The sequence below is a fragment of the Eutrigla gurnardus genome, assembly GCF_963514095.1.
Source record: "Eutrigla gurnardus genome assembly, chromosome: 1".
Taxonomy (NCBI): domain Eukaryota; kingdom Metazoa; phylum Chordata; class Actinopteri; order Perciformes; family Triglidae; genus Eutrigla; species Eutrigla gurnardus.
This window is the reverse complement of record NC_139915.1, coordinates 32,577,036-32,601,119: the sequence shown is the minus strand read 5'-3', so window position 1 is coordinate 32,601,119 and position 24,084 is coordinate 32,577,036. Positions and strand designations below refer to the sequence as shown.

The 24,084-nt window shown below is 42.5% G+C and overlaps 1 protein-coding gene across 1 annotated transcript in view; it reads right to left on the bottom strand.

Moving 5' to 3' along the window:
• Positions 1-24,084, bottom strand: part of ddb1 (damage-specific DNA binding protein 1) — a 47,310-nt gene that overhangs the window by 5,342 nt on the left and 17,884 nt on the right. Inside the window, exons 13-24 of the mRNA XM_084012973.1 lie at positions 22,919-23,097; positions 19,379-19,542; positions 17,837-17,944; positions 15,991-16,198; positions 15,170-15,265; positions 14,799-14,910; positions 13,428-13,551; positions 10,020-10,184; positions 9,540-9,634; positions 6,908-7,078; positions 2,593-2,702; positions 1,725-1,894 (exon numbers count right to left, since the gene is read on the bottom strand). Of these exons, the coding sequence (XP_083869099.1) occupies positions 1,725-1,894; positions 2,593-2,702; positions 6,908-7,078; positions 9,540-9,634; positions 10,020-10,184; positions 13,428-13,551; positions 14,799-14,910; positions 15,170-15,265; positions 15,991-16,198; positions 17,837-17,944; positions 19,379-19,542; positions 22,919-23,097 (1,702 nt within the window). The remainder of the gene's footprint in view (positions 1-1,724; positions 1,895-2,592; positions 2,703-6,907; positions 7,079-9,539; positions 9,635-10,019; positions 10,185-13,427; positions 13,552-14,798; positions 14,911-15,169; positions 15,266-15,990; positions 16,199-17,836; positions 17,945-19,378; positions 19,543-22,918; positions 23,098-24,084) is intronic.

The following is a 24,084-nucleotide window of genomic DNA, read 5'->3' as shown; positions in this document are numbered from 1 at the left end:
GTTTCCATGGCGCCCACAAACCAGATGCTGGATTAAAGGTCTCTTTCGTAGTTGATTTTACATTAAAAAGTATAAAATTAAATATTTTCTTTAAAAAAAAACATGTATTGTTCGTTCACATAACTAAGACTAAAGGGGTGTAAAATAAATAGGCTTCTTCTATATATCTAATAATTCAACAATAATTCCATCTATTTTAACAATTCAGTCTTTGATTGTTACAAAAAAGTCACAATCAAAGACTTTGCTTCTGTACGTTCAATCAATTATAGAAAGATATATTCACTGACAGTTTTTTGTGGGTTTCATAAAAACAATTATCAAGTCTTGAAGAGAACCATCGGCGAGACAGTTTGACATTAAATGGCATTTCCTCAGACGTTGGTTTAATACCCTTCACACCGAGTTCTCACCAGACTGAAAGCTTTATTAGGACTGTTGTCCACTTGTAGGCGGGCAGATTATCTGTGTGTCTGGCAGCTTCCTCCCAGAAACACCTCATATATCACAAATACCATCTCCAGCAGCGATAACACCGATGTTGGCATTTTTCTTCATTACACGCTGAAGCCCATTTCGGTTCAATACGGCAGAATGTTTTTACTGGATCCGACAACAATGGTGGGTCTTGTTTCCTGCTCAACTTCCCCCTGACACTTTTCTTTTTTCTGTTGAGAATCAGGGAAGGTGTCGAGGTGAAATAACGTGCTGTGTTGTTGGTGCTGTGAGAGTGCACGGTGTAAATTACTGTGTTTTTCATCTCTGCCAGACTGAAACCGACGACTTGAGTCAGAGTAACGAGATGTAAAACTGTTCTTCTCGCGTTCTGAAATGGAAACATTGGCTCTAAAAAACAAAAACAGGTTGTTTTTTTCTCTGATTCGTCTCTCGACTGCAGTCGGCTGGATTCTGGATGGAGATCGCGGTCTGATGCCGACTCAAAGGACTGGATTGGGTGTTGTTGGGTGACATTGTGACATCTGGCTTTGGAAACCATCGTTTTAATTCATAAACAACTACATTTAAATCTGTTTTTATTTCTTTAAGTCAAGCCTGATGTTGCTTTACACATAAAAGAACGATCCCAGGCATTTCCACACAGCTTATCAAATAATGGGATTGTCTTGGTTCCTGGTATCTGCTTTATTTCTATAACTTGTAACTTAGTTAGTTAAGTTCTAGGAGGTGGATAGTTCAGTACTCTTGGCTGGAACTAGCTGTTTCCCCCTCTCTTCCCCAGTTTTTGTGCTTAGCTAAGACAATTACTATTATTAATATTTAACAAACTTTAAATGATCGAGCTTCTCATCTGACTCCAAAGATGTTGAAATATTACTTTTAAAAATGTGTGGGATGTGGCTTCATGTCGCGGGGAGGTGGCAGAAGAACTACGGTGGCCGATGCAAATATGTGAAAATATGAATTTTTCAACCAAAGCAAAACAACCTTACTTACAGGTGGTTGCACACTAAATAAAAACACATTTAATTAATATTTTAACCAATTACTGCCCAGATGCGACTCACTTTTCCTTTAAGAGGCAACTTTAGAGACTTGAGGTAAAATTAAAAGCTCAAAAACACGTGGTTAAGATGTTTTTCTAGGGCGTGAAAGGTCGATTTTTAGTAGAACAGCAGTTTTAGCTGCAGCAGCAGCATTTATTTGTGTGTGTGTGTGTGTGTGTGTGTGTGTGTGTGTGTGTGTGAAATTGCCCGTGCGCCTACCAATCATGCCGTTAACGGTGCCGAAGAGCACGGAGCCCTGGGTGGGCGTGGAGCTCTCGCCCAGGTTCTGCAGCACCAGCGAGCCATGACAGAAGACATTTACGAACTCCCCGAGGTGGAAGACCCCCACCTCCTGCAGGTGCTGCCGCTCCTCGTCCGTGGTCGCCGCACTGATCACGGGGAAGAGAAACAGCAACAAAAAGAAGAGGTGAGATGGAGGAGGGAGGCAGAACGGGTCACGACTCGGAGCCGATAAAAGCGTAAAAAAAAAAATGTTAAAAGGCAGGAATGTTGATGAGGAAGTGTGATCGATTCAGCAGAAAGAAAGCGGGGCAGAGTATCAGAAACGGTGGAAAAGGTCAGAGAACAGAGCAGTAATGGATAAAAGGGTGGGGGAAAGTGGAAGGAGCAACAGGAAGAGAGATGTGATACAGAAATAAAGGTCAAAAGCACCGGATGGTCCGACCTGATGGATTAGTCGGATAATAAGTGTTGGCGTGAACGTAACACGCTCACTTCCAGACCGCATCCTTCTTCCTTTTCCATGAAATCAACACCTGTCTCATAGAAAATTACCAAAGTGGGAAATGAAGCCGAGCGGCTTGAAAAGCTCAGCGGCGAGATGACTCATAATCATTTCCAAAACAAATGCAACGACCACATTTGCATTAATAAATAAAAGCCTCACTGGACTCCAGAACATTCAAAGAAAGCTCTTAATGACACAACGCTTCCAAAAGGAGAAACATGGAGGTGATTTAGAAACTTTCAGCTCAGAGTTCATTAGCCAAAGGTTGAAACTCGGCTCCATAAAATCTCAATGTACTTCGCTTTATTAATGCGCACTAAAATTTTACGTTTTGCTCACCTGTCCTTCTGGCAGACAAACAGATTGAAGGCGTTCTCCGCCCCCAGGAAGTTGTCGTCGTCCAGGATTTCAACCGCGCTCATCCAGTTAGGATTGAAGTCACGAGCAATCTGACAACAACAAGAAAAAAACAAGATTTGTTGGATGAAACAACAACAACTAGCAGCAGGCGGCGGTGGCCTAAAGGTGAGAGAATAGAGATGACAGGCGAGATAAATCTGGGTTAGCTGAGATTTACCACCACTGAGGTGCCCTTGAGCAAGGCCCCCTGTTACCTCAACCCCACAGCAGACTGTGGTTTTAGAGGAGAGCTTCCAGGTGTGATTGTGAGCCTTAATGAAACTCCTCCTGAATAAATAAAAAGGTAAAAACAACACCGAGGTGTTTTGGGTCGAACCCAAAGTGTTTTTTTGCCTCCAAGTAAATACATAATCTATGAGCGAGGAAATGCTGACTGCACGCTCCCGCTGAAATCCAAACAACCATGTTTCTGTACAAGAACAACAAACTTTTTTAAAAATACACTGGCGTACTAAGAAGTAGAATTAACGCCTCGCGGCTGTTTGCGTCTGCCAAGCTGTCGTGTTGCAGTGAACATCAGGCAGCAGCTGGATTATTCACCGTGTCAGCGGATCAAACCAAACATCCATTCTGTGGGGGGCTTCAAGTGATGCTTCTGCATCCCCGACCCACTTCGGCAGCAGTCCAAAGAGTTCTCCACTTCTCAGGTGGATCCCGTTCAGTAAAACCCACGGGATGGGTCAGTGAGTCCCAAATCACGACTCCCTACTCGCTGTCCGGGGAGTTCTATGGACTATATAGTAATATAGTATAGTAATATAGTATAGTAATGTAGTATAGTATAGTTAAAGTTACTTTGGATAAAAGCATCTGCTAAATGCCCTAAATGTGTGTTTTATAATGTGTGTTGCTACTGGATGCTTAAATTTCCCCTGGGATCAATAAAGTAAGTAAGTAAGTGAGTAAGTAAGTAAGTAAGTAAGTATCTATCTAAATGTAGTGAGCCCATTTGTAAAAAATAATAATAATAATTTTCTCTCAAATGTTGTCAATTAAAACATGTAAGATCAACAGCAGACCATCCATAATAAATACAATAGCTACTTCATGGTAATTCAAGTTCACCTGGTAAGCAGCGATGCCATGTTTAAAGTCATAGGCTTTTATTGTGAAAGGTCAGAACAAAAAGGGTCGTTATGCTGCTGTTGTCAACGTGGAGGCAATAAGCAAATTTTCCCCAAATCAATTAATGCATTCAAAGTACTTTGTTTCTCATAGAAATATGTTATTTTCATGGATTTTAATCACTCAGTCAGCTCTCTTTACTCTCATCCGTCTGTCCTGTTTCCTTTGGTGCAATGCATGATGGGATATAATGCTCCGCTGGTGACCATCTGTTGTTTAGGGAGTGATTTTGGACACGGCCCTCATCACTTTTTATCTTAGAAGACATTTTTGTGAAATTGTGATGATCGTCTTGACTTATGTTTTGTGAGGTCACGGTGACCTTTGACCACTAAACTCTAAACCGGTTCAACCTCGAGTCTGGGTGAACTTTTGTGCCAAATGTGAGGAAATTCCCTCCAGTCGTTCCTGAGAATTGACGGCATTAAAGCCATCATCCCCACGTCGTCTACGAGCAGGGAGTTGGATTTCAGTCTGTTTCAGTAGCAACACAAGGGCAGTAGACAGTTTTAAACACCCTTGAAAGACACTCGCATACCAAAAAGGGAAGAAAAATCCCAAAACGCCCCGAGCATCTGTTCCATCTCGACAGGCCTGCATACGGTGAGAATTGTGATCAGAATCTGTGAAGGATAATTGGCCAAAGAAAGTTTTCAGTGAAGAAAAAAAAAAAATCGTGCGAGTGCAGACTCTTAGCGTTAATTACTTTGTGATGTATACGCTAGTCGGTAATCAGAATCCGACAGTTAAAGGGCGTCCTTTGTTGCCGAGAGATTAACGAGAAGATCGATACCACAAACTTGTTAAACAGTTGTCTAGCATTTTTAGGGATTTGGGTTTTGGGCCACCGTGAATGTAAATCCAACAGTAACTCTCTTTTAAGCTCCGGTTTTGGTCTCTACCACCTCCCAAAGGAAATATCTGGCTATTTTCACCCACCAGTGGACTAACTGTGTGTCTCAGACTGTAGGTACGACGTTGACATTCGTTTGTGGACTACAGTTTGGAAGCCTTTGGTTCGGTCGTCACTGTTTTTGGTTTACAACTGAAGACCGAAGACATTTTTAGTTGTGAAGGTTAAAGTTTTAACATTTAAACCACAGACAATGCCTCAGTAGCGAACTGTCAATCAGCAGGTAAGCCCCGCCCCCTAAAGCATCCCCTGCTTCCTGGTCTGGTGGACTCTAAATGGACCATAATGTACTAAATGAACATCATGCTGGATTGAAGAAGACTTGAAACTAGAGATTGAGACCATAAACTCATGTTTACAATGTTTACTGAGATAATACATCAAGAGAGAAGTAGGACCATTTTCTCATAGACTTCTATACAACCAGAGAGGAGTCGCCCCCTGGTGGCCAGCAGAGAGAAGTAGGACCATTTTCTCATCGACTTCTATACAACCAGAGAGGAGTCGCCCCCTGGTGGCCAGTAGAGAGAAGTAGGACCATTTTCTCATAGACTTCTATACAACCAGAGAGGAGTCGCCCCCTGGTGGCCAGCAGAGAGAAGTAGGACCATTTTCTCATAGACTTCTATACAACCAGAGAGGAGTCGCCCCCTGGTGGCCAGCAGAGAGAAGTAGGACCATTTTCTCATAGACTTCTCTACAACCAGAGAGGAGTCGCCCCCTGGTGGCCAGCAGAGAGAATGCAAGTTTAAAAGGCATTTCAGCTGGGCTTCACTATTCAGAATCGGAGGTTGCCGCCTAAAGAAAGTATGCATTTTAGTCCTGGCTGGGTTCCCGTCCACACAGACTTTTTACCAAAATGAACCAAGAGGCGTAATCATGTATTTATACAGACGGACAGGCTGATTGGATCATCTCAGCGACTGTCATCTGGCATCATCAGGACTCACGTTGGGAAATCAAATCCCATTCAAATCAGTGTTGAGAAGCTCACAAAGAAATGACAGATTCTAATTATTCTTATTATTATTATTATACTGCACATCAGCCGCTTGTTATCATGAGTGATGATTAGCAGGTAGAAACAGCAGGACTGAACAAATCCCCGTCACAAACTCCCAGATGTGAACGCCGTAGGGGAGCAGACAGACGGGCAGACGAGGCGTATTACTGCTGGATCGCTGTCGCACACCTTCCAATGGACTTAAACTGACACAGAATACGCAGTTGTCTTCAAGCACAGCAGCTTCAACAGCTTTGGACCCGTTAATCAGTGCATACGTGTTGATTTGAATAAATTGGTTAAATACGCGCATCAGAAGATCGTTTCCTGAACAGGTTTCACGCTCAGCAAATGGGATTTATTAGCAGTTTAGCTTTTGATGATGTGTGATAACGTCCCAGAGTCCCACAGATCTCCATGTGTTTGTTTGGGGCTGGTGTTAAAGCTGTGAATCCAATCCAAACAAACGGTTATTTTAACTGAACCCAACAGGTTGAGTTTTGGTGACAGTGTTGGAATTTTTCAAGGACAGAATCACTTGGAAATGTAAGAACGCCGCATTCAACACTTTGAGGCATCCGTATGTTCTGTTTCTGAATAAATTCAGAGTCCTTCCTCCTCACGAGAGAGAGACACACACACACACACACACACACACACACACACACACACACACACACACACACACACACACACACACACACACACACACACACACACACACACACACACACACACACACAGACACACACACAGACACACACACACACACACACACACACACACACACACACACACACACACACACACACACACACACACGGGCCTTCACAACAGTGAGGCGCGTGACTCCTCCTCAAATCTCTTCATCTATCCACCGCAAATCAATTTGAACACTCCGCTCATCAAAAGGCCGGGGGGTATATATGTCAGCTACAATGCTTTGTAGAGAAAGAGAGAGAAAACACACTCAAACTAAAACATGCAAGTGTGGATAAACAGACGGCAACCAAATATCCGTTTGATGTGTGATGCCATCCGGTTATGTGTAAAAATGAAAAAAGAAAGAAAGCTGCTACCTATTTTAAAAAACCCGGTGGACTTTGGGTGTTTCCGCTCTCCTTTCGGCAGACAGCACAGACACATAATCCTCCAATTGTTTGCCCTTTAGAGCTTATAAAAATAATCCTCACCTCTTCAAAGTTGCCCTCCATGGGTTTGTAGGCCAGCAGCAGCACGGACCTCATCAGGTCCCCCACCAGGATGAAATCCCCCTTGGTCTTCAGGTAGAGAGCCATGATGTTGTTGTAGTGGTTGCACTCGGTCCGGAGCTCCTTCTCGGCCGTCCACTCGTACAGACGGACCTGGGGACACGAAAACAAAAGTCACGTCATGCTGTCACGCAAGCTGCCATAATAAAAGGTGGAGGAGCAGCAATTAGCCGCGGCGTTATCGATGATGTGTTTAAAGTTGCTCTCACTCCGACGCGCCTCAGAGAGTGTTGATTAACGGACCGTGCAATCAGCTGCCACATTATGTGACTAGTTAACGGCTAATTAAACTCACCGTTTCACATGATCTGTGCAACGATTTCAAAAAGAATAAAAGGGTGTTGGAGGAGCATCTCTGGATATAATATCTGCTCACATGATGAGTTGTTGAAAACCCCTCCATGAAGGTACAGTGACATCAAAGATTCAGATGTGAGGATATTCAGAGCTCAGGGATGTTTCAAATAATATCATTAAATGAACAAAAAAAACATATCCTCCGCTTGATCTTAGAAGCTCAGTTGGTTTCATGTTAGAAGAGAAATCACAATATTTTTAATGTAATGTAGCTTTCATATATAATATCGTCTTTCACATTTTTTATTCCTTTATGTTCTCCCCAGTGTTTTTATATTTTTTATAAAAAGTGTATCCACTTTTTCTTTGTTCTATTATCCTGTTTATTTATTCATCTTCATCTTTTATGTGAAGCACTTTGGGCTGCATCTTTTTTTTTTATGATACTTTAAGGGACAAATCCTCCTAATTTCACTGTGTATTACAGCAATGAACCGCATCCAGGGGCCGACATCTGATTTATGACTTGTTTATTGTATTGGTTACAGTTTAGGATCCGAATAACCTAAAGAAAAAAAAACCTGTACGCTTATCTGTGTTTGTTTTCGTAGTCTTTGAGATTGTATTGTTAATAGTGTTTTATTATGGAAGGGAGGAACAAAAGGTCGATATCAGGTATAATAACAACACAGTCCCTGGAGGAGTGCATGCATGTCTGTGTTGCAGGTATATTAACATTTAATTTGCTGCTAACTGGCTATCTAGCCTGCAAACTGATATTAGCGGTGAATATTTGATCATCAGGACAAAGGACTGAACAAACCACACCATATGAATTGCAGATTTTGTTTTTAACTAATGTTATACAGAGCCAGGCGAGCTGATCCAACTGATTTTCTCCTTTAATTCTTGGCAAGAAACCTAAAAATAAACATATTTCTCTCTCTAATCATCCCTTTAATATAAGTATGCTCATCTACATTTAGTCTGTATTCCACAAAGTCACCTTGTTACGTTCTTATCACTCCCAAACTGAAATGAGTGCCGTGTAATCATCAGCCAGTTTTAGCACTCCTGCGATGTCTAATGCAGCGAAGTCTGCTGGAATTAGTTTTTCTTTGGAAATGAGAGAGAATGTCAGAGGAAGGATAAAGATCCAGTAGGTCTAATTATTAAAACAAGTCATTTAAGTATGTGTTTTATGGCATTTCACAGAAAAAGTCAGCTATTGTACTTATGTTCCACTGAGGCTGCTGACAAATGAACGACTGAATTTGATTTAATTCAGATTTTTGACATTTAAATAGTTGAAATATTTGAAGTCCAATTGAATCAGGAAACGTGTCAAATGAAAGGAAGTGGCACAGTGGGCATTTCGCTGTGTGACGAGCTCCACAAATCTCACCCATCACACCATTTCATTCCCGACATCTCAAGACAAAGCTTCTTTTCAAGCTCTTAATGCTTTTAATCCGTCTATAGCTCAGTGTGGATGAGGGCGGCATTACAGCACAGCGGGGGAGGGGGGGGGGGGGGGGTGTTTCCATCACACTGTAAGTCAAGTGTTGAGAAATCTAACGGGATGCATATATATTTAGATATTACACTTCAAAATAAACCGAGGCACCGATTTTCTTCACACGCTACAAAAAACACATCCAGAGGTTGAGTTCTGAGAAGTTTTAAACTATTGTGAGCTAGAAAACAAAAGAATAAACTGTCCGACGTTCTCCATCGCGATCACATAGTTTAGTCCCGGATAAGCGGTTGGCGGTGAAGTGAAGTATATTGATCAGTCTGAGATCTGATAAGTGGATTACATCACATCGGGACCTGATATCGATACTGGATCCCATCCCTATTTCTGGGAACCCCTCGAAAACGAGATGGCACGTCTCAAGGGGTTATTCCTAATAAAGGATTTCATATAATATTAGAAACTGTATTTGGATGACCTTGGATTGACCTCGGATGTAAAAATAGAAGCAGAATTGAGTGATTCAAAATCGCTAGACAGGATGATAAATTATCATATAGGAGGTAAATAAGCAGCTAAGTGCGGCAATCGACTTGTCAGCACCTTTTTTAAGTGCCGAGTCTTAAGACTTTATGAAAAGTAAGTGAGGTAAAAAAACAAAACAAATATACATAATCTCCAAGCTAAACTTCTCTTTAAATATTGTACATGAACTGGTGTTTCAGCAAGCATAAGTCAAGTGTTGGATACGTCTGGCTGAAAAGGTCAAGCACCACTCACTGTGCTGTTGATGCTGGCCAGCAGTTTGCCGTTGAATTCCACCATAGAGTAGACGGCTCCTTTCACCTCCTTCTCGGCCACGGTTTGCAGCTTCCCTGCAGGGAGAGAGCACAGCGCCCGGTCAGTCGCAGTGAAACGGGAGGATACGTTTGTGAGAGCTTTGGAATAAGGACGACGCTGGAATGAAAAGCTGGAGGAGGAGGATAAATGAAAGGCAAGCAATGGACCTTGAGAGGGACAGGGTGTAAAAGGAAAATGAAAGGGGGAATCAGCGGCGGGAAAAGAGAAAAGCCTGATAAGAAGTGATAAGAACATGATTAAGTGAGGGTGGGAGAAACAAGAGCATCGTAGGACAAAGTGTCAGTGAAGGAGGGAGAGGAAAGAAGAAGCAGGGAGGGCGGGGAGGAGAAAATGAAACCAGGTGAAGGGTAAAACGAGATCACAAGGAGATGGATGAGGAGACCGCACGGAGCGACTCACCGTCGGTGTAGTGGAAGACGATGATGCGGCCCTGCTTAGGCTCCGCCTCGTCCGGGTAGACCATGGCGGTGCCGACGATGAAGTAGACCGACGGGTCTTTCCCCAGACGACAGGACACCATGCTGAGGGCGTACTCGCTGGGGAGGAACTGGTGGGCATGGAGGACTGACGGAGATGAGAACACACCTTTATACTACCTGATTAACAGGGTTTACACATTATCACTAACCAGCGGCCTATAGATACTTCATTTCTATTACATTTATATAAATAAAACATGGATAAATAAAACAGGACAGGTAAGAAGCCAAAAATAGCAGATGGAGATACCTCTCCTGTTATTATATATCAGAATTTAAAAAAGAAAAAATTACAGTATTCATGAAAAGTTTCAAGACTAAGAAGTAATAGGATTGATAAAACAATAAAATCACACAAAGTGTTTGCAAATTTAAGTAATTTTTAGATGTTTTATGAAGACATCGACAATAGAAATTAGAAATAGTTCCGGCAATACAGAAGATGAAGTCCTTAAAGTGTGTAAGTGAATAAAATATTCCTGTGTTTTATTTGTAGGAACTTTGAATACAGCCGTCGTTTGTATTCATTTAAATGTGTACGGCTTCTATTTGACAACAACACTGTAGGGAGGGAACGATCTGTGAACACAGCTTGTTGTTAGTTGTTTGACAGAAATTCATATAATTATGAGATAAATACCAGCTATTTATCCATATATTGTTTTAAAAACGCTGTCTGACACCCCTTAAAAACCAAGCGACCCCCAGCGATCTAAGCCTTTTTATTTTGGGGATAAAAACACCTGCAACTAGGAAGTCTGTTTGTAAACTGACCTGATGACATAATAAACTGAAATGCTCCACATCCATCATTGCCATGATATTGTTTAAAGAGTGCTGCTCGTCATTATTCCTTTATTTTTATTTATCTCTCTCCCTCTCCCTTACATTTTGTATGAGTGTTTTTTATTTTGACTTAAATCCTAAACAGAATGAAGTGGTATCTGGTGAAAGGTACTGGCAACGAGCCATAACATGCAGACATGCAGATAATTACGCGTCCTTTGGACATCTGGCAACGCCGGCGTGGATTACACAGCAGCCGAAGAACGCGAGGCGTGTAAGTTGTGTGTGATTCAGACCGCGGTGCTCATTATAGACAAATCTTATTAGAAACAACGGCACATTTCAGTGGCGTCTCAGTGACTAACTGCTTACAGCACGTATAACAACAACGCATTTATTCTTAAATGACGGCGTCCCAGAAGAGTTTTTCACAGAGCGGATGCATAAGAACATCTCCACATCTGATTGATGAAGATCTCAGGACATCCAGGTTATACGATCGCACGCTGATAAATTGGAGTCAGCCGCGGACACAATGTGCTGAACCAGTCCCGTATTTACATATCATTAACATATAACCTACGCTAATGTATGCCGGCGTGGTAACTCTTTCTAAAAAGGCTTGACGCAGTGGAATTTGCAATGCAAAACAGAATGCAAAAGCCCACCACACTCAGTGGGCCTTCGACGTGGTTGTGGAAACGGTCCGCATGACGCCAAGCGTGTTCGTCGTCACGTTACGTTAGAAAAAGTCTCAGTGAGCGTTCGAGCTGAACACAAAACTTTCACTCTTCAGTTATCGGTTCGTTTGGGAAGCTACTTGATATTCAATTTTGGTATTTGGTAATGCTTAATTCATTGTTGATGAGTTTTTTTTTTTTTTTTACCCCTCTCAGGATTACAAACATGCATAAAACACACACTTAATCAATAAGAAATAAAACGGTGCTGCAGAATCCTGAACATGGAATGCTTGAATAAACCGAAGGACAGCGGAGCCTCCGAGTGTGTGACGGAGGGATTGTGGTGCTTTAATGACGTAGGAGGCTGGGGGCAATATGAATATTTCATGGCACGAGTATCCTGGCAAAAAATAATTGCCATATTATTACAATCTTCATCAAAATATGCTCAAAATGACACATTAACATGCAGGTTTTTCCTTTACATTTTCTTAATAAAATAACAAGAAAATGTCAAAGACAGGAGAAATCTTTTTTAGTAAAAAATCATAATCATAAGGTCTCCCTGCATAAATAAGGATGAATAAATAAATTAGGGCTGTCAAAAGATTGATTTTTTTAATCGCGATTAATCGCATTTTGTCCATAGTTAACTCGCGATTAATCGCAAATTAATCGCATTTTTTGGCACATTTTTTTTTCTTCTTCTAAATGTACCTTAATGTATTTTTTTCATATTCTTAATACTTTTGACAACATAAGGGCAAATATACTTGATTTATGAAAATGTTTATTTAACACTTTAAATATCCCCTTACCAAAACATGGGATCAAAACAGGGTTATAAGAATATATCACAAACAATTAAAGTGAACATGTCACAGGAGATAGTGTAACAGGAGATAAGTACAGTTAGGATATAAGTGCATTGGCTTGCAAGTGATATCTCAGACTGGACGTACTTCTATGGTAGCTCATTTCATACCCACAGTACGCGCAGATGACTTTGGTCTTATCGACTGAACCATCCGGCAGTCTTTTGAAGGTGAATTTGCCGTTCACAAATCGATTTTAAACGCGTGTGGACGCGCCGCTTCCCAGTATTGCACGCTTGGTGGGCTGCCACTAGAGGATGATTGACAGGCGCTCTGCTTTAAACAACAATTTTTTGCGAGCGTTCCCGAGGCGGTGAGTCGAGCCCGGCGCCTCTGATTAGCATAAAGTAGATTCGACTTATACTTTAGGCAAATGAGGAGCGGCCAACTCGCGCGCCGTCTCTCGACATTCGCCGCAACGCCACCAGAATGCATTGCACGGCTTTTCAGGCACCTTCCCTCTGGATCAAGACTACAGGTGCCACCGACGGCCATAAATCATACAATGCGCGTTTTTTTTTTTTTTTAAATACCGAGCGTTAATCGCGCGTTAAAAAAAATTAACGGCGTTAAGAGGATGTTGCGTTAACGCGTTATTAACGCGTTAACTTTGACAGCCCTAAAATAAATAAAAACTATTTTTGCATAGCGTATTTTTTAAATTCAGGTTGTATTTTTCACTGAATTGAAAAGACAGTTTTTTCAAGTCACTTGTGATGATATTTACAACTTACTTCATCAAAATCAACTTATTGTGAGTGTTTTTTTTAAATCCAATGTCATCCAATGCTCAGATACCAGTCCATGCTGTAGCTCTCCTTTCCATACAAGATATTAATTATATTCTAAACACCAAGAATAAAACAACAACTAATAGAACATGAGCTACAACTAAGGAGGATTTTGTAAAAATGAAATGAGCATGTAAAAAGTTTGGTTTCATTGTGAGATGAAATGCAAATGTGATCCGCCCGGCTGTCTCACCTTCAAAGGTGTGCTGGTCCACGACCAGCAGACTGTGAACCTCCACCTCATCGCCAAAGGAGGTCTCGTGGGGAGAAGTGCTGCTGGGGAAGAGCTTGCTGGAGCTCATGCTGCTGGAGAGAGCCTGGAAGGATGCAGAGATTATTATGATGATGAGACGGGACAAAGAGGAGAGGTAAACACAGGAGAAACCGAATAAAAGGACACGATGCAATTCAAATCTCTATTTCCGTGTGAGCTCCACCGCACGGACAGCACCATCTGGAGCAGCAGATGTGGCAGCATTTAAAATCAGGTAAACATCTTTCTGGTCGTCACATGTGAGAGGCTCTGGCTCTGCTCTGTTTCCACAAAACAAAAATAAAAAAGTACACACCTGCCCCCTCGGGGGGGGGGGGGAAGCTCCAGAGCCAAACTCACCACACATGCTGTCGCTATAAATCTGGCACAAAGGACTATTTGATTATCTCTCCAAGTCTCTTTTGAACGTCGGCCCCGCTATTCCTTCTTCATCAGCTCATTGTCAACCAACCAAGGACAGATAATAACGTATAATAGAACATGAACTAAAACAGCAGTCAAATTTAGAGTATGCTTCATTCTTACGACCTACGTTTCTCCGAAGTGAAAAACACAAGACAACATATTGTAAAACTGTAATAAGTATGAAAGTGCACTGCCTCGAGTGCAGATCTCTGCCAGGTGTGCCCGAGACGACTTCATTAAAACCGAAAAATAATTAGCGATGCATGCAGGCAATTGGCTCGGATTCGTTTCATAAGAGTTAAGAGTAGTGAGGGAAGAGTCAGCAGGTAGTCCAAAGTAGTATAAAACGGGCAATTAAAGCCGGTTGGTGAGCGTGGGAGTCACTGAAACCACAGAAAGGGCCTGTGAGCAGGCAGAAAGGTGACCAAAATATGATGCAGTTCGCTGCAGCAGAATGTGAGATTAGCCGGAAAGACACGGAGGTGCACACTCACTCACAGCAGCAGCAACAGCATGATCCTCCTGGCCATGATGATAATTGCACTTAATAATACATTTGGGGGTTTAATTATCCGGTAAAAACTCTAAAGAACACCTTCAGGTAAGAGGTTAAATTATGCTCAGGCTACGACTCTTCAGACTTAAAGCGTAAATCAGTCCCAACACAACGGCATTAAGATTTAAAGCCCGGGTTTATAAAACCCAGCTCCAGCAGACAGTGACGAACAACAAGATATTTTGTTGTCCTGACAAGTTCCCAGTCTCACGCTATAAATAATGTTCTTAGTGAGCGCTTGCTCGTTTGATAAGAATGCAAAAAAGAACACCAAACAAACAAGCCCTCGGGTGTTTATTAGCCCGAAACACAACACAGCACCAGGGTACCTGAGTGCTGGCGCTGGGGCGCGCGGCAGATGTGGTGCCGCTCACATCCTGGATCTCCGCCCTGCTGGATAGAACGCCGAAACACTGGGAGACCTCCTGGTAGCAGATTCGCCTGGTGGGACGTTCACAGAGGGAGAGAGAAGGTGAAGGGAGACGCTGGTAAACATGGAAAGAGCAAACAAGGTTAAGCTGAAGACGAGAAGGCGGCGGCGGCGGCCTGGGAGGCGGCTCTCTGTTCTCTGCCTGTAAAACACAACCTTTTAATGACTTATTTAATAACCTCGAGTCGGGGTTGTCACTTGAAACAAAGGGGGGAGAGGGGGCAAATTAAAGGAACACACTGTACGTTTGTAGAAGACGACGGGACTGACCTGGGAGACTCGTAGAGGGGAACGGTCCGGATGTGGAGCTTCTGAATCTCGTCGATGGTGCCGATGGTCAGGGTGCTGTTGTTGGCCAGAGCCAGACTGGAAAGTAAAGCACAGCATTAGGAAACGAGGCGAAAGTCGGTAATAGTAAAAAAATCTATACTAATAGTAGTATTCGGTTTTTAAATTTTGTTTGTGTTTTCTAACACATCGCATAAATGTATGTTTTTGACACATGAAGTCTGATGAACAATAAAGTTTTCTGAATCACAATCTCACCATCAGAAATGGCCGACAGTGGCGATAACTCGGTGAAATGAAACAAAGATATGGACGGAGCTCTAGAAGCGATGACGTCATGACAAAGATGCATCATGCTGCTAAACTGCTAGCTAGATCGACCCGCGTCTCCATCGGCTGATTCACTTGGAACGAGACCGACAGCAGGATGTACGTGAGAACGTGAAAGTAGAGCCGACGGTGAGACGAGGAGGGCGTAGCCATGGCAACGGGGACCCAGCATCCCCAGGAGAACGGCAACGTGTTTGTTTTCTTAATTATTACTTATCTAGAAAGGTGTCACCTGTTGGTGATTTAACATATTTATTGGTAATGTTTTTGGAACGCCCTCTAGTGGACAGGAAGTAAAACAAACACATTGCCGATAATGGCATTGGCAACGTATAAGCCTGTGTAGTGTAGTTAATATTAATTAAAATTTTTAATATAGAAAAAAATCTGGAATGAAATTGGATTAGTATTATAGAGGGACATTGACAGCTCTACTCGACTGTATGCATCTCCAACGTCGCTGGGCTGCTGACCTGTCGGGGTAGCCCTCGGAGTTGAGGGGGCACATGTAGTTGACCTCCTTGAGGTTGACGTTGGAGAAGACCAGCTTGTGGTTGGAGGAGTAGATGACGGTGGGTCGGTCGGAGCAGGCGAAGACGTTGGACGTGGACAGGGACCTGAAGGTCCTCAGCACCGTGGGCTGGGTGCCCAGGGTGACCTTCTTACGCTCGCTCAGGGCGCCTGGAGGGGGAGATGGAAAGTTTAAAAAAAGGTGGGTGTTCGTAGTCGAGTTGTTCGTTTATTCACCTCCGTCACCTCCAAGTCCTGCATGGAAGCATCAACTAATAGTCGTCATGAATATGTGCTGATTAAAGAAATGATGAGTACATTAATGACTATATTCATGTGGACATTAATATCCTATTAAGTTGAGAAGAAGATGGGAAGATGATTAAATACATATCCCCGTGTACAGCATCATGGGGAGGGGGTTTCTTCGACCGCCTGGACACTGGAGCCGGAGAACGATTCGTCGATTGATTGATTAGTCAGTTAACACGGCCTCATAAAAAGGTTGAATAAATGAGATGTTTCCTATCGGGGCATCTATTTAAAAGGTCGAAGGAGATACCTTGAAGTCGGCTTTAGTTAGGCGGACAGACAGATATTCAATGGTGCAGCAATTAAAGGGCCCTTCCCAGGGAGTACTACACAGGCTGTAAGAAACGCTCCTTTATTGTTTTCTGTGGCACCGCAATTTACTTTTTTTACTACTGGAAATTATAGTCACTCGGGGCGCCTTGAAGAGGTGATGTCATTTCAGTTACATCACACAGTCTCGGGCTTGGAGACTAAACATTTACAACAGCAAGACCACATCACAAACTGGGGTTTAAAGGCATTTAGCGGGCAGGTATCATCTAACAAAAGGGACTACTGAGGTCGGTCAAAGAAAAAGGTAGGATCAAGTTTGACCCATAGCTGGGATTTAAAGGCAGCATATCATGTTTTTAATTGGATGTGTCAATAAGAAGCTCTTTGCTGCAGGCTGCTCAATGCGTCATCATACCCTGAAAAGGTCCATCGGAGCTGCAACCAAGAGCTGAAAACGCCTTTAAACATTGGATTTCTGGACGATTCTTTTAGCAGTCGATGAATAAAACGATCACGGGATGAAGCTAGCTGAGCGAGTTGATGTTAGCTACGTGAAAGGTGATTAATCCACTTCCACGATGACACAGGTTGGATCCTGTCAACATGCTTGAGCTTCGCTAACAGAAATAAAGTTAGCCTAAAACTGACATTATGCTTGTTTGACAGACTGAATGTCAGGTCTGTCTGTTTTCACATTCTTCCTGCTGCTACCTATTCCTTTAGGTAAAAACATTTTGTGAATCCTAGAAATGATGCATGCTAGTTAAATAAATGCAATTAAGCATAATGAGCAGGACGTCTCGTTCTTTGCATTTCCTCTCATCAGTTATATTTCATCAGCGTTAACAGGCTCAACATGCTTTTCCTAAACAAACAGAATACGCCAGCCTTTCATAATAGACGTAGGCTAGAATTATCATAGCAGTAAAATCATTCTGGCTCCCCCGTGTGGCTTAAATGTGAACTGCACATATAAATATAAAATAAAACACTGGAAGAAAATTCTGCTAATTTATCTGGCGACCCACAATAAAAACTCTCCTGCGACCCACTTGTGGGTCCCGATCCAGACTTTGGGAAAGATCCAACAGTCTATTCAGACAGCTGCCTCTGCCTGGAGGCCCTCGTTTTTTTTAATTCTGGTGAGTTTGTGCAGCTCTTATCCAACATGATAATAGATAAACATGATAAACATTGGTGGTGATGGTGGTGTGAGAGACGTACCGGTCTGCAGGTCCAGACCGAAGTAGAAGAGCGCTCCGTCTCCCAGCGCACACAGCAGGTAGTAGCTTCCTTCGAATGTGGTCATTAGGATGGAGCGAGGGATGATCTCTGAGGACACAAACGGTGAAAACAGCTTATTTTTCCTGCACTCACCCATCGTGATAAATGTCCGCTAAAAAAGCCGCTGTCAGAAAAATCAATAAGGGTTATCGGCCAGACAGGCCAGTAACTTTTTGGGAAAAAAATAACATTTGAATGCTGCAGGGTGAATATAAAGTCTTCTGTCTTTTCCGCTCGCCAAACATCAGCTTCTCTGACTGCAGGCAAAATCACATCAAAACAGCATCGGCTATGATTAAATGCTCGTTGGCCGACAGCCGACAACATTAAAAAAAAAAAGAGGAAAGTCTGCAAAATGTTGCTATAAGAGTAAAAAATTCCATACATGATATAATTCAGCAGGTTAAATGCTGCAGTGTTTCAATCATCTGCTTCAAAAGACTTGAGCTAAAAATAGACACTAAGAAGATTAGCTTTAATTTGAAGGTTTCCTGTTTACAGCCTTTAAAATGAAAAAAGTTAAGTCTGCAGTCAGACAGTTCTTGTTATGGGAGTCAGAGAAAGAGTTTGTAGAGTTTGTGCATGGAGCAGCTGTCAATCAAACACACTTGGGAAAATAAAGTGTGACACTGTGGGAGAGAGGATGGAAATATCCTACATGGGTGAAGCATTCTAATTGGACGGTAAGAGTCCTTCCTGTGCTGCCTCACCATGTTATGAAACTTTGTCTCCAGCGACTGCTGACTTTTTGATAAGTTTAACCAAAAAAAAAAAGTCCTCTTGCATATTTAAACATTATAATTTAAAATAATTTCCAAGTGCTGCTAAATGCTGCACTAAAAGCATCTTGGGTTTGCAGCATAGTTAATGTTCAGCACGTACTAAAAAAAAAAAAAAAAAAGAAGTACTTAATGTGAGACGCTATTAACCTCTATTAAAGAAAGTGGAGAATCCATTTTAGCTACTACTGCACTATTACAGACCCATTCCTTAGGCTTATTTATTGGACTTATTAAAAATGGATAGTTACACATTCTGTCCACTCAGTTCACAACTCTTGATCATCACCTCTACACCTCACTTATTAGCAGCAATTGGCTGTTTTACAGGAAGTTATGTGCAGAACGATGTGTTGGCCGGGGAAGCGTGGACTCAACACACAAAGCCTAACATTAAACGACTAAAATGAGCGTAAGTGACACTAAAAAACGAGTTTATAGAGACCAAAACAAGGTGTTTCTGACCCTCTTCTTCTCCCTCTGCTGGGTCATTCTTTGACTTTTGTCAGAGCGACACCGATGATTCACACGGAGAGAGCTTTCAAATGACGTAGTTTGTCAAGGTTGAGTGAGCTTTAACTGTATGTAACAAAACCCACCTCTCCTTTTTATTAAAAAAGAAACTCCACTTGACTCGACATTATCTGCGTCTGCACATCTCCCTCTACAAGTCTGCTTCCCTTTTCTCCCCCCCCCTGCTCACCTCCGCCCAGCATTTCCTTGTGCAGCGCCGTGAAGCAGGGCAGTTTGAGCACACGGGCTGAGATGTCGGTCCAGAGTCCCACCGCGCAGAGCGGTGACTCGCCGCCACCCTCCCCTAGAGGTGTGATGTCCAGGCAGGCCACCTCGTGCTCCATCTCCGTGGTACTAAAGGAAGGTGAGACACGGAGGGAAACGAAAATGACTTGCAGCACAAATGTGTTAGCAACACTATCAGCTTGAGCTTTAATAAAGCAGAGCTGTGAGTTCACACGGTCTTAAACGGCCCGACTTTTTCATCGTTACACATTATACGGCCAATCACCATGGTGCTCTTCCTCATGTTGCAAACTTTCCCTGGCTGTACAGTTTAGAAAATATCATAGATCCAAAAGAGAGTCACATTTACAAATCCAATTGCCGACTTCAGCACCACGGACAGTGCCGTTGATTTATCAATGCGGTTTGGCTCCTGATATCTGGGGACAATGACTCTAACTGGCACAAACCTAAGTGAGATGAAGCATTAATGAGTCCGGCAGACTGGACTAATGTATTCAAGTAAACAACCTCTCTGTCCCTGAAATCTCTCTGATGCCAGGGGATGGAAAATGGGATGGAGAGGGAGGGTGTGACCTGTCAATCACAAGGTAGCCCCGCCCCCTAAAGCATCCCCTGCTTTCTGGTCTGGTGGACTCTAAATGGACCTGTCAATCACAAGGTAGCCCCGCCCCCCTAAAGCATCCTCTGCTTTCTGGTCTGGTGGACTCTAAATGGACCATAATGTACTAAATGAACATCATGCTGGATTGAAGAAGACTTGAAACTAGAGATTGAGACCATAAACTCATGTTTACAATGTTTACTGAGATAATACATCAAGAGAGAAGTAGGACCATTTTCTCATAGACTTCTATACATCCAGAGAGGAGTCGCCCCCTGGTGGCCAGCAGAGAGAAGTAGGACCATTTTCTCATAGACTTCTATACAACCAGAGAGGAGTCGCCCCCTGGTGGCCAGCAGAGAGAAGTAGGACCATTTTCTCATAGACTTCTATACAACCAGAGAGGAGTTGCCCCCTGGTGGCCAACAGAGAGAAGTAGGACAACATTACGTCTAATAATATAACATTTTCGATCTTAAATGTGATGAAAAAATGCAAAGCTATAATGAAAATGAGGATGAACTGAATCCAAACTATAACAGAACCAGGCTACTCAATAACGCAAACACATCGTAAGGATGCTCCCTGGACGGTGTGTTGAGTACTTAACACTAAAATGCATTTCAGAAGCTGCGTAAGCACCTTTAATCCATCTATGACTGTCTGGTATTTACAGAAGTTTGCGACTCACGTAGCTTTATTGATGTAAGCCAAACATGGTTTCTGCTGAGACACTTCACCGCGTCCCTTTCATTGTTCATCAGTTACAAACACTCTCAAGGCTGCAAACAAACACTTTGAGCTTCCAGCAGGCCTGGTGGCCATTTTGACAAGCTGGATGTATTCCTCTGCGGTGTGTGTGTGTGTGTATCCTTCGTTTTCCAGCTCCTGTAAAAGCTAAAAGCAGTTTTATTGTAACAGCGGCACAAAGACGGCCCACGAGGGTAAACCACAGCAGCGACGTGCAAGAGATATAATAAAGTTCTACAGCGCTTTTACTTAAAAATGAGATGCAAATCCCTCATCTCAAACTTTTCCACAGATCAGGGAAGGGGAAAGAAAATGAAGGTGAACTATTGGGGAATATAGATATATATATATATACTAGGGATGCACGATATTGATTTTTTGAAGCCGATACCGATATCGATAACTTTCTGCTCCTCGGGACCGATACCGATACCGATAACCGATAATATTGTTATTCGTTTTTGAATGTATATTCAGATCAAATTCAGGTCAAAAACACTAATGACTAAGCTTAGGTAGATTTAGCATAGCTTTGCCTTTTACCAAACACCTAACCAGATGTATCACAGTGACATGATAATTATTACTATGAACAAAAGAAAGCCAAGAACAGTTTTGACTCTTCAATAAAATGACAATATTTATTTTTTTCAAATAAATATGTAAGTGAGTCAGTCAGTCAATGACAACTTTCCCTGAGCAGCATGGGATATGCACACACAAGTGCTGCTACATTAAACTGTTGGTCCTGATCCACACAGAAATGTAAACTACGGTAAGAGGCAGAAATATCAGCAAAGCAACAGCCACTACTGCGGATGTGATCCCCTCCATTCAAGCGCTGACGCGACTGCTAAAACAAACGTTACCAACAGACCACGGAGTGAAAACATCAAAGGAAACCCCGTTAAAAGCAGTGGAAACGCGTTTTGGTGACATCGAGGAAAAGCCACTGTATTATCTCTCAACTATATTGGACCCGAGGTACAAGGACCGCTACTTCACCCGTGCATCAAAACGCTAAACTACGGGCTCGCTGCTTCTTTAGCGGCGCCGGCGTCTTCATACGCTTTTAACACACCGTCGTAGCGATGGTGATGTGCGAGGTGACTTTTAAGGTTGGATGTATTAAAGCTCGATGCCTTTTTCCCTCCTCTTGGAACTTCTGCATTGCATTTGTTACAAATGGCAAACGATTCAGTTTCCTCAGAAACTTTGAAGTAGTCCCACATTACAGACGCCATGCGTGTTTGTTTACTAGTCTTCCTCCTCCACTCGCTCGCAGCCTCTACGTCACAGCCAGGCATGAGAAGGGAGCGCTCGATTTGTGGATTAACTCCCTCCTCCGAAACCTGTGATACCACTGTAACCACATCACATGCTAAACGGGAGGCGCCTAGAAAAAAACTAACGTCCCTCATCCCAATCCACCCGCTGTTTTAACACAAACATCCTATCTTCGGATTATCGGAGGTATTAATAATTGTATCGGATTTATCGGGTTGCCGTCATAATTCCTATTATCGGGCCGATAATTATCGGTCCGATAATTATCGTGCATCCCTAATATATACTGTATATAGACTAATTTGTAGTGCATTTTCCGATTTATAACTTGGCTAACTGACAAGCTAAAGGGCATTTTATTAAGATCGCAGCCGGGGATAACTGAAGGGTTCTTTTTCTGCCTTGTTATTACTCTGAGGCTTTTTCTGAACTTGCAAGCTGACCCAGTTTGTAAACGTCTCACCATCAAACAGACAGACATGGCGGGGGTTTATATGAACTGTTGGACATTTTAGGGGGAAGAGGCTTTTTCACTTGCCTGCCCAGAGTTAGATAAGAAGGTTGATAGATAGCGCTCTCATGTCTGTACGGTAAATATGTACACGTATCTGGCTGCCGGTCTCAATCTTCTTATCCAACTCCCACCAAGAAAGAGAATGCGTATATTTTAACTTTTCCTTTTAATGGCAGACGTTTTGTAACGTCGCACACCGGGAGATCTCCAGACATCCCGGCTCAGTGTGTGATAGATGTCATAAAACAAGAAGCTCCGGTTATGATACATAATTCAAAGTGCTGTCAAATACAGCCGAAGAAGAAAAAGATCAATACGCTGCGTCCTACCTGATCTGTTTGAGCTCTCCAGCCAGGATCTGCAGGTAGTAGAGGGCGCGTCCCACGGCGAGCACCACCTGAGTGTGGTTGCAGGCCGCCACGCTGATGTTCCTGCCCTGTGGCTCCTTCCACTCGCTCACTAATGCCTTGCTCTCCTGGAGCACCAGGCGCACCGAGCCCGACGTGATCTGCAGGCAAACAGTTTATAATCATTTTCCCCATCATTTCAAAAAAAGATATTCAGCACGGCACTTCAGGGAAGTGACAGGAAGGACGATGTGACTGGGAGGTAGAATCTTATTATGTTGTTCTGTGCCAGGATTTTGTTTTGTGACTGACAAGAAATGATGATGCAAAGAGATTTGTATTTTCTTTACAAATAAAAATGATGGGATCATTTTCGATGGTGGAGAGAAGATACATTACTTTGTTCTTTCATGTTGTTCAGTCAAACGTTCACTACGTCAGCATGTATTAAGCAAAGGTGTTTCTGTAATCCATGTGGCGCATCAAAGGCTCAAAAAGAGCCTAAAAGCAAATATTGCTGTTTCCATACAGCTTTTCAATGCATAAATAACAATATGTGAATGGAAACAGGGATGATGACATTTTGCTCACTGGAAAACCATTAAAAGAATTATAATGTATTAATGGCAAAACACAGCACTTCAATCAAAACACAATCGTTCAGATGTGGCTCGATGCAGAATAAAAAAATATAATAATAAATGTCCAGCATTCGTTTGATCCTGCAAATCCCTTTTATGAAACATCAAAACAATGTGTTTGTGTTTTCAAGTCCTGTTACTATGATTGTATTTATACTGCAAATGTTCCAAAGAGGCTTGTGAACATCAGGGTGTGTTGTTTTTTAAAGACCCTCAGGTTAAAGAGAAATACAGTGTAATATTAAAATTTTAATAACGTGATGGGGAGAGCCATGCGGCATTGATCAAATACAGATTGCAGCAGTCTTCAGTGGTGCCGGGATTCACACTACACTGTTAATATTTAAGTTTTATTTCCACCGGTGATGTCATTTTTTGAAGCTTCTGACCTCGGAGGTTCCCAGGTGCACGACACCAAACGTAAACAACAAACAGATGTTGTGTACACACTTATGAATTTATTTTATATATTATTTTCTAAGGCGACAAGTAGGAAGTCTGACTTTG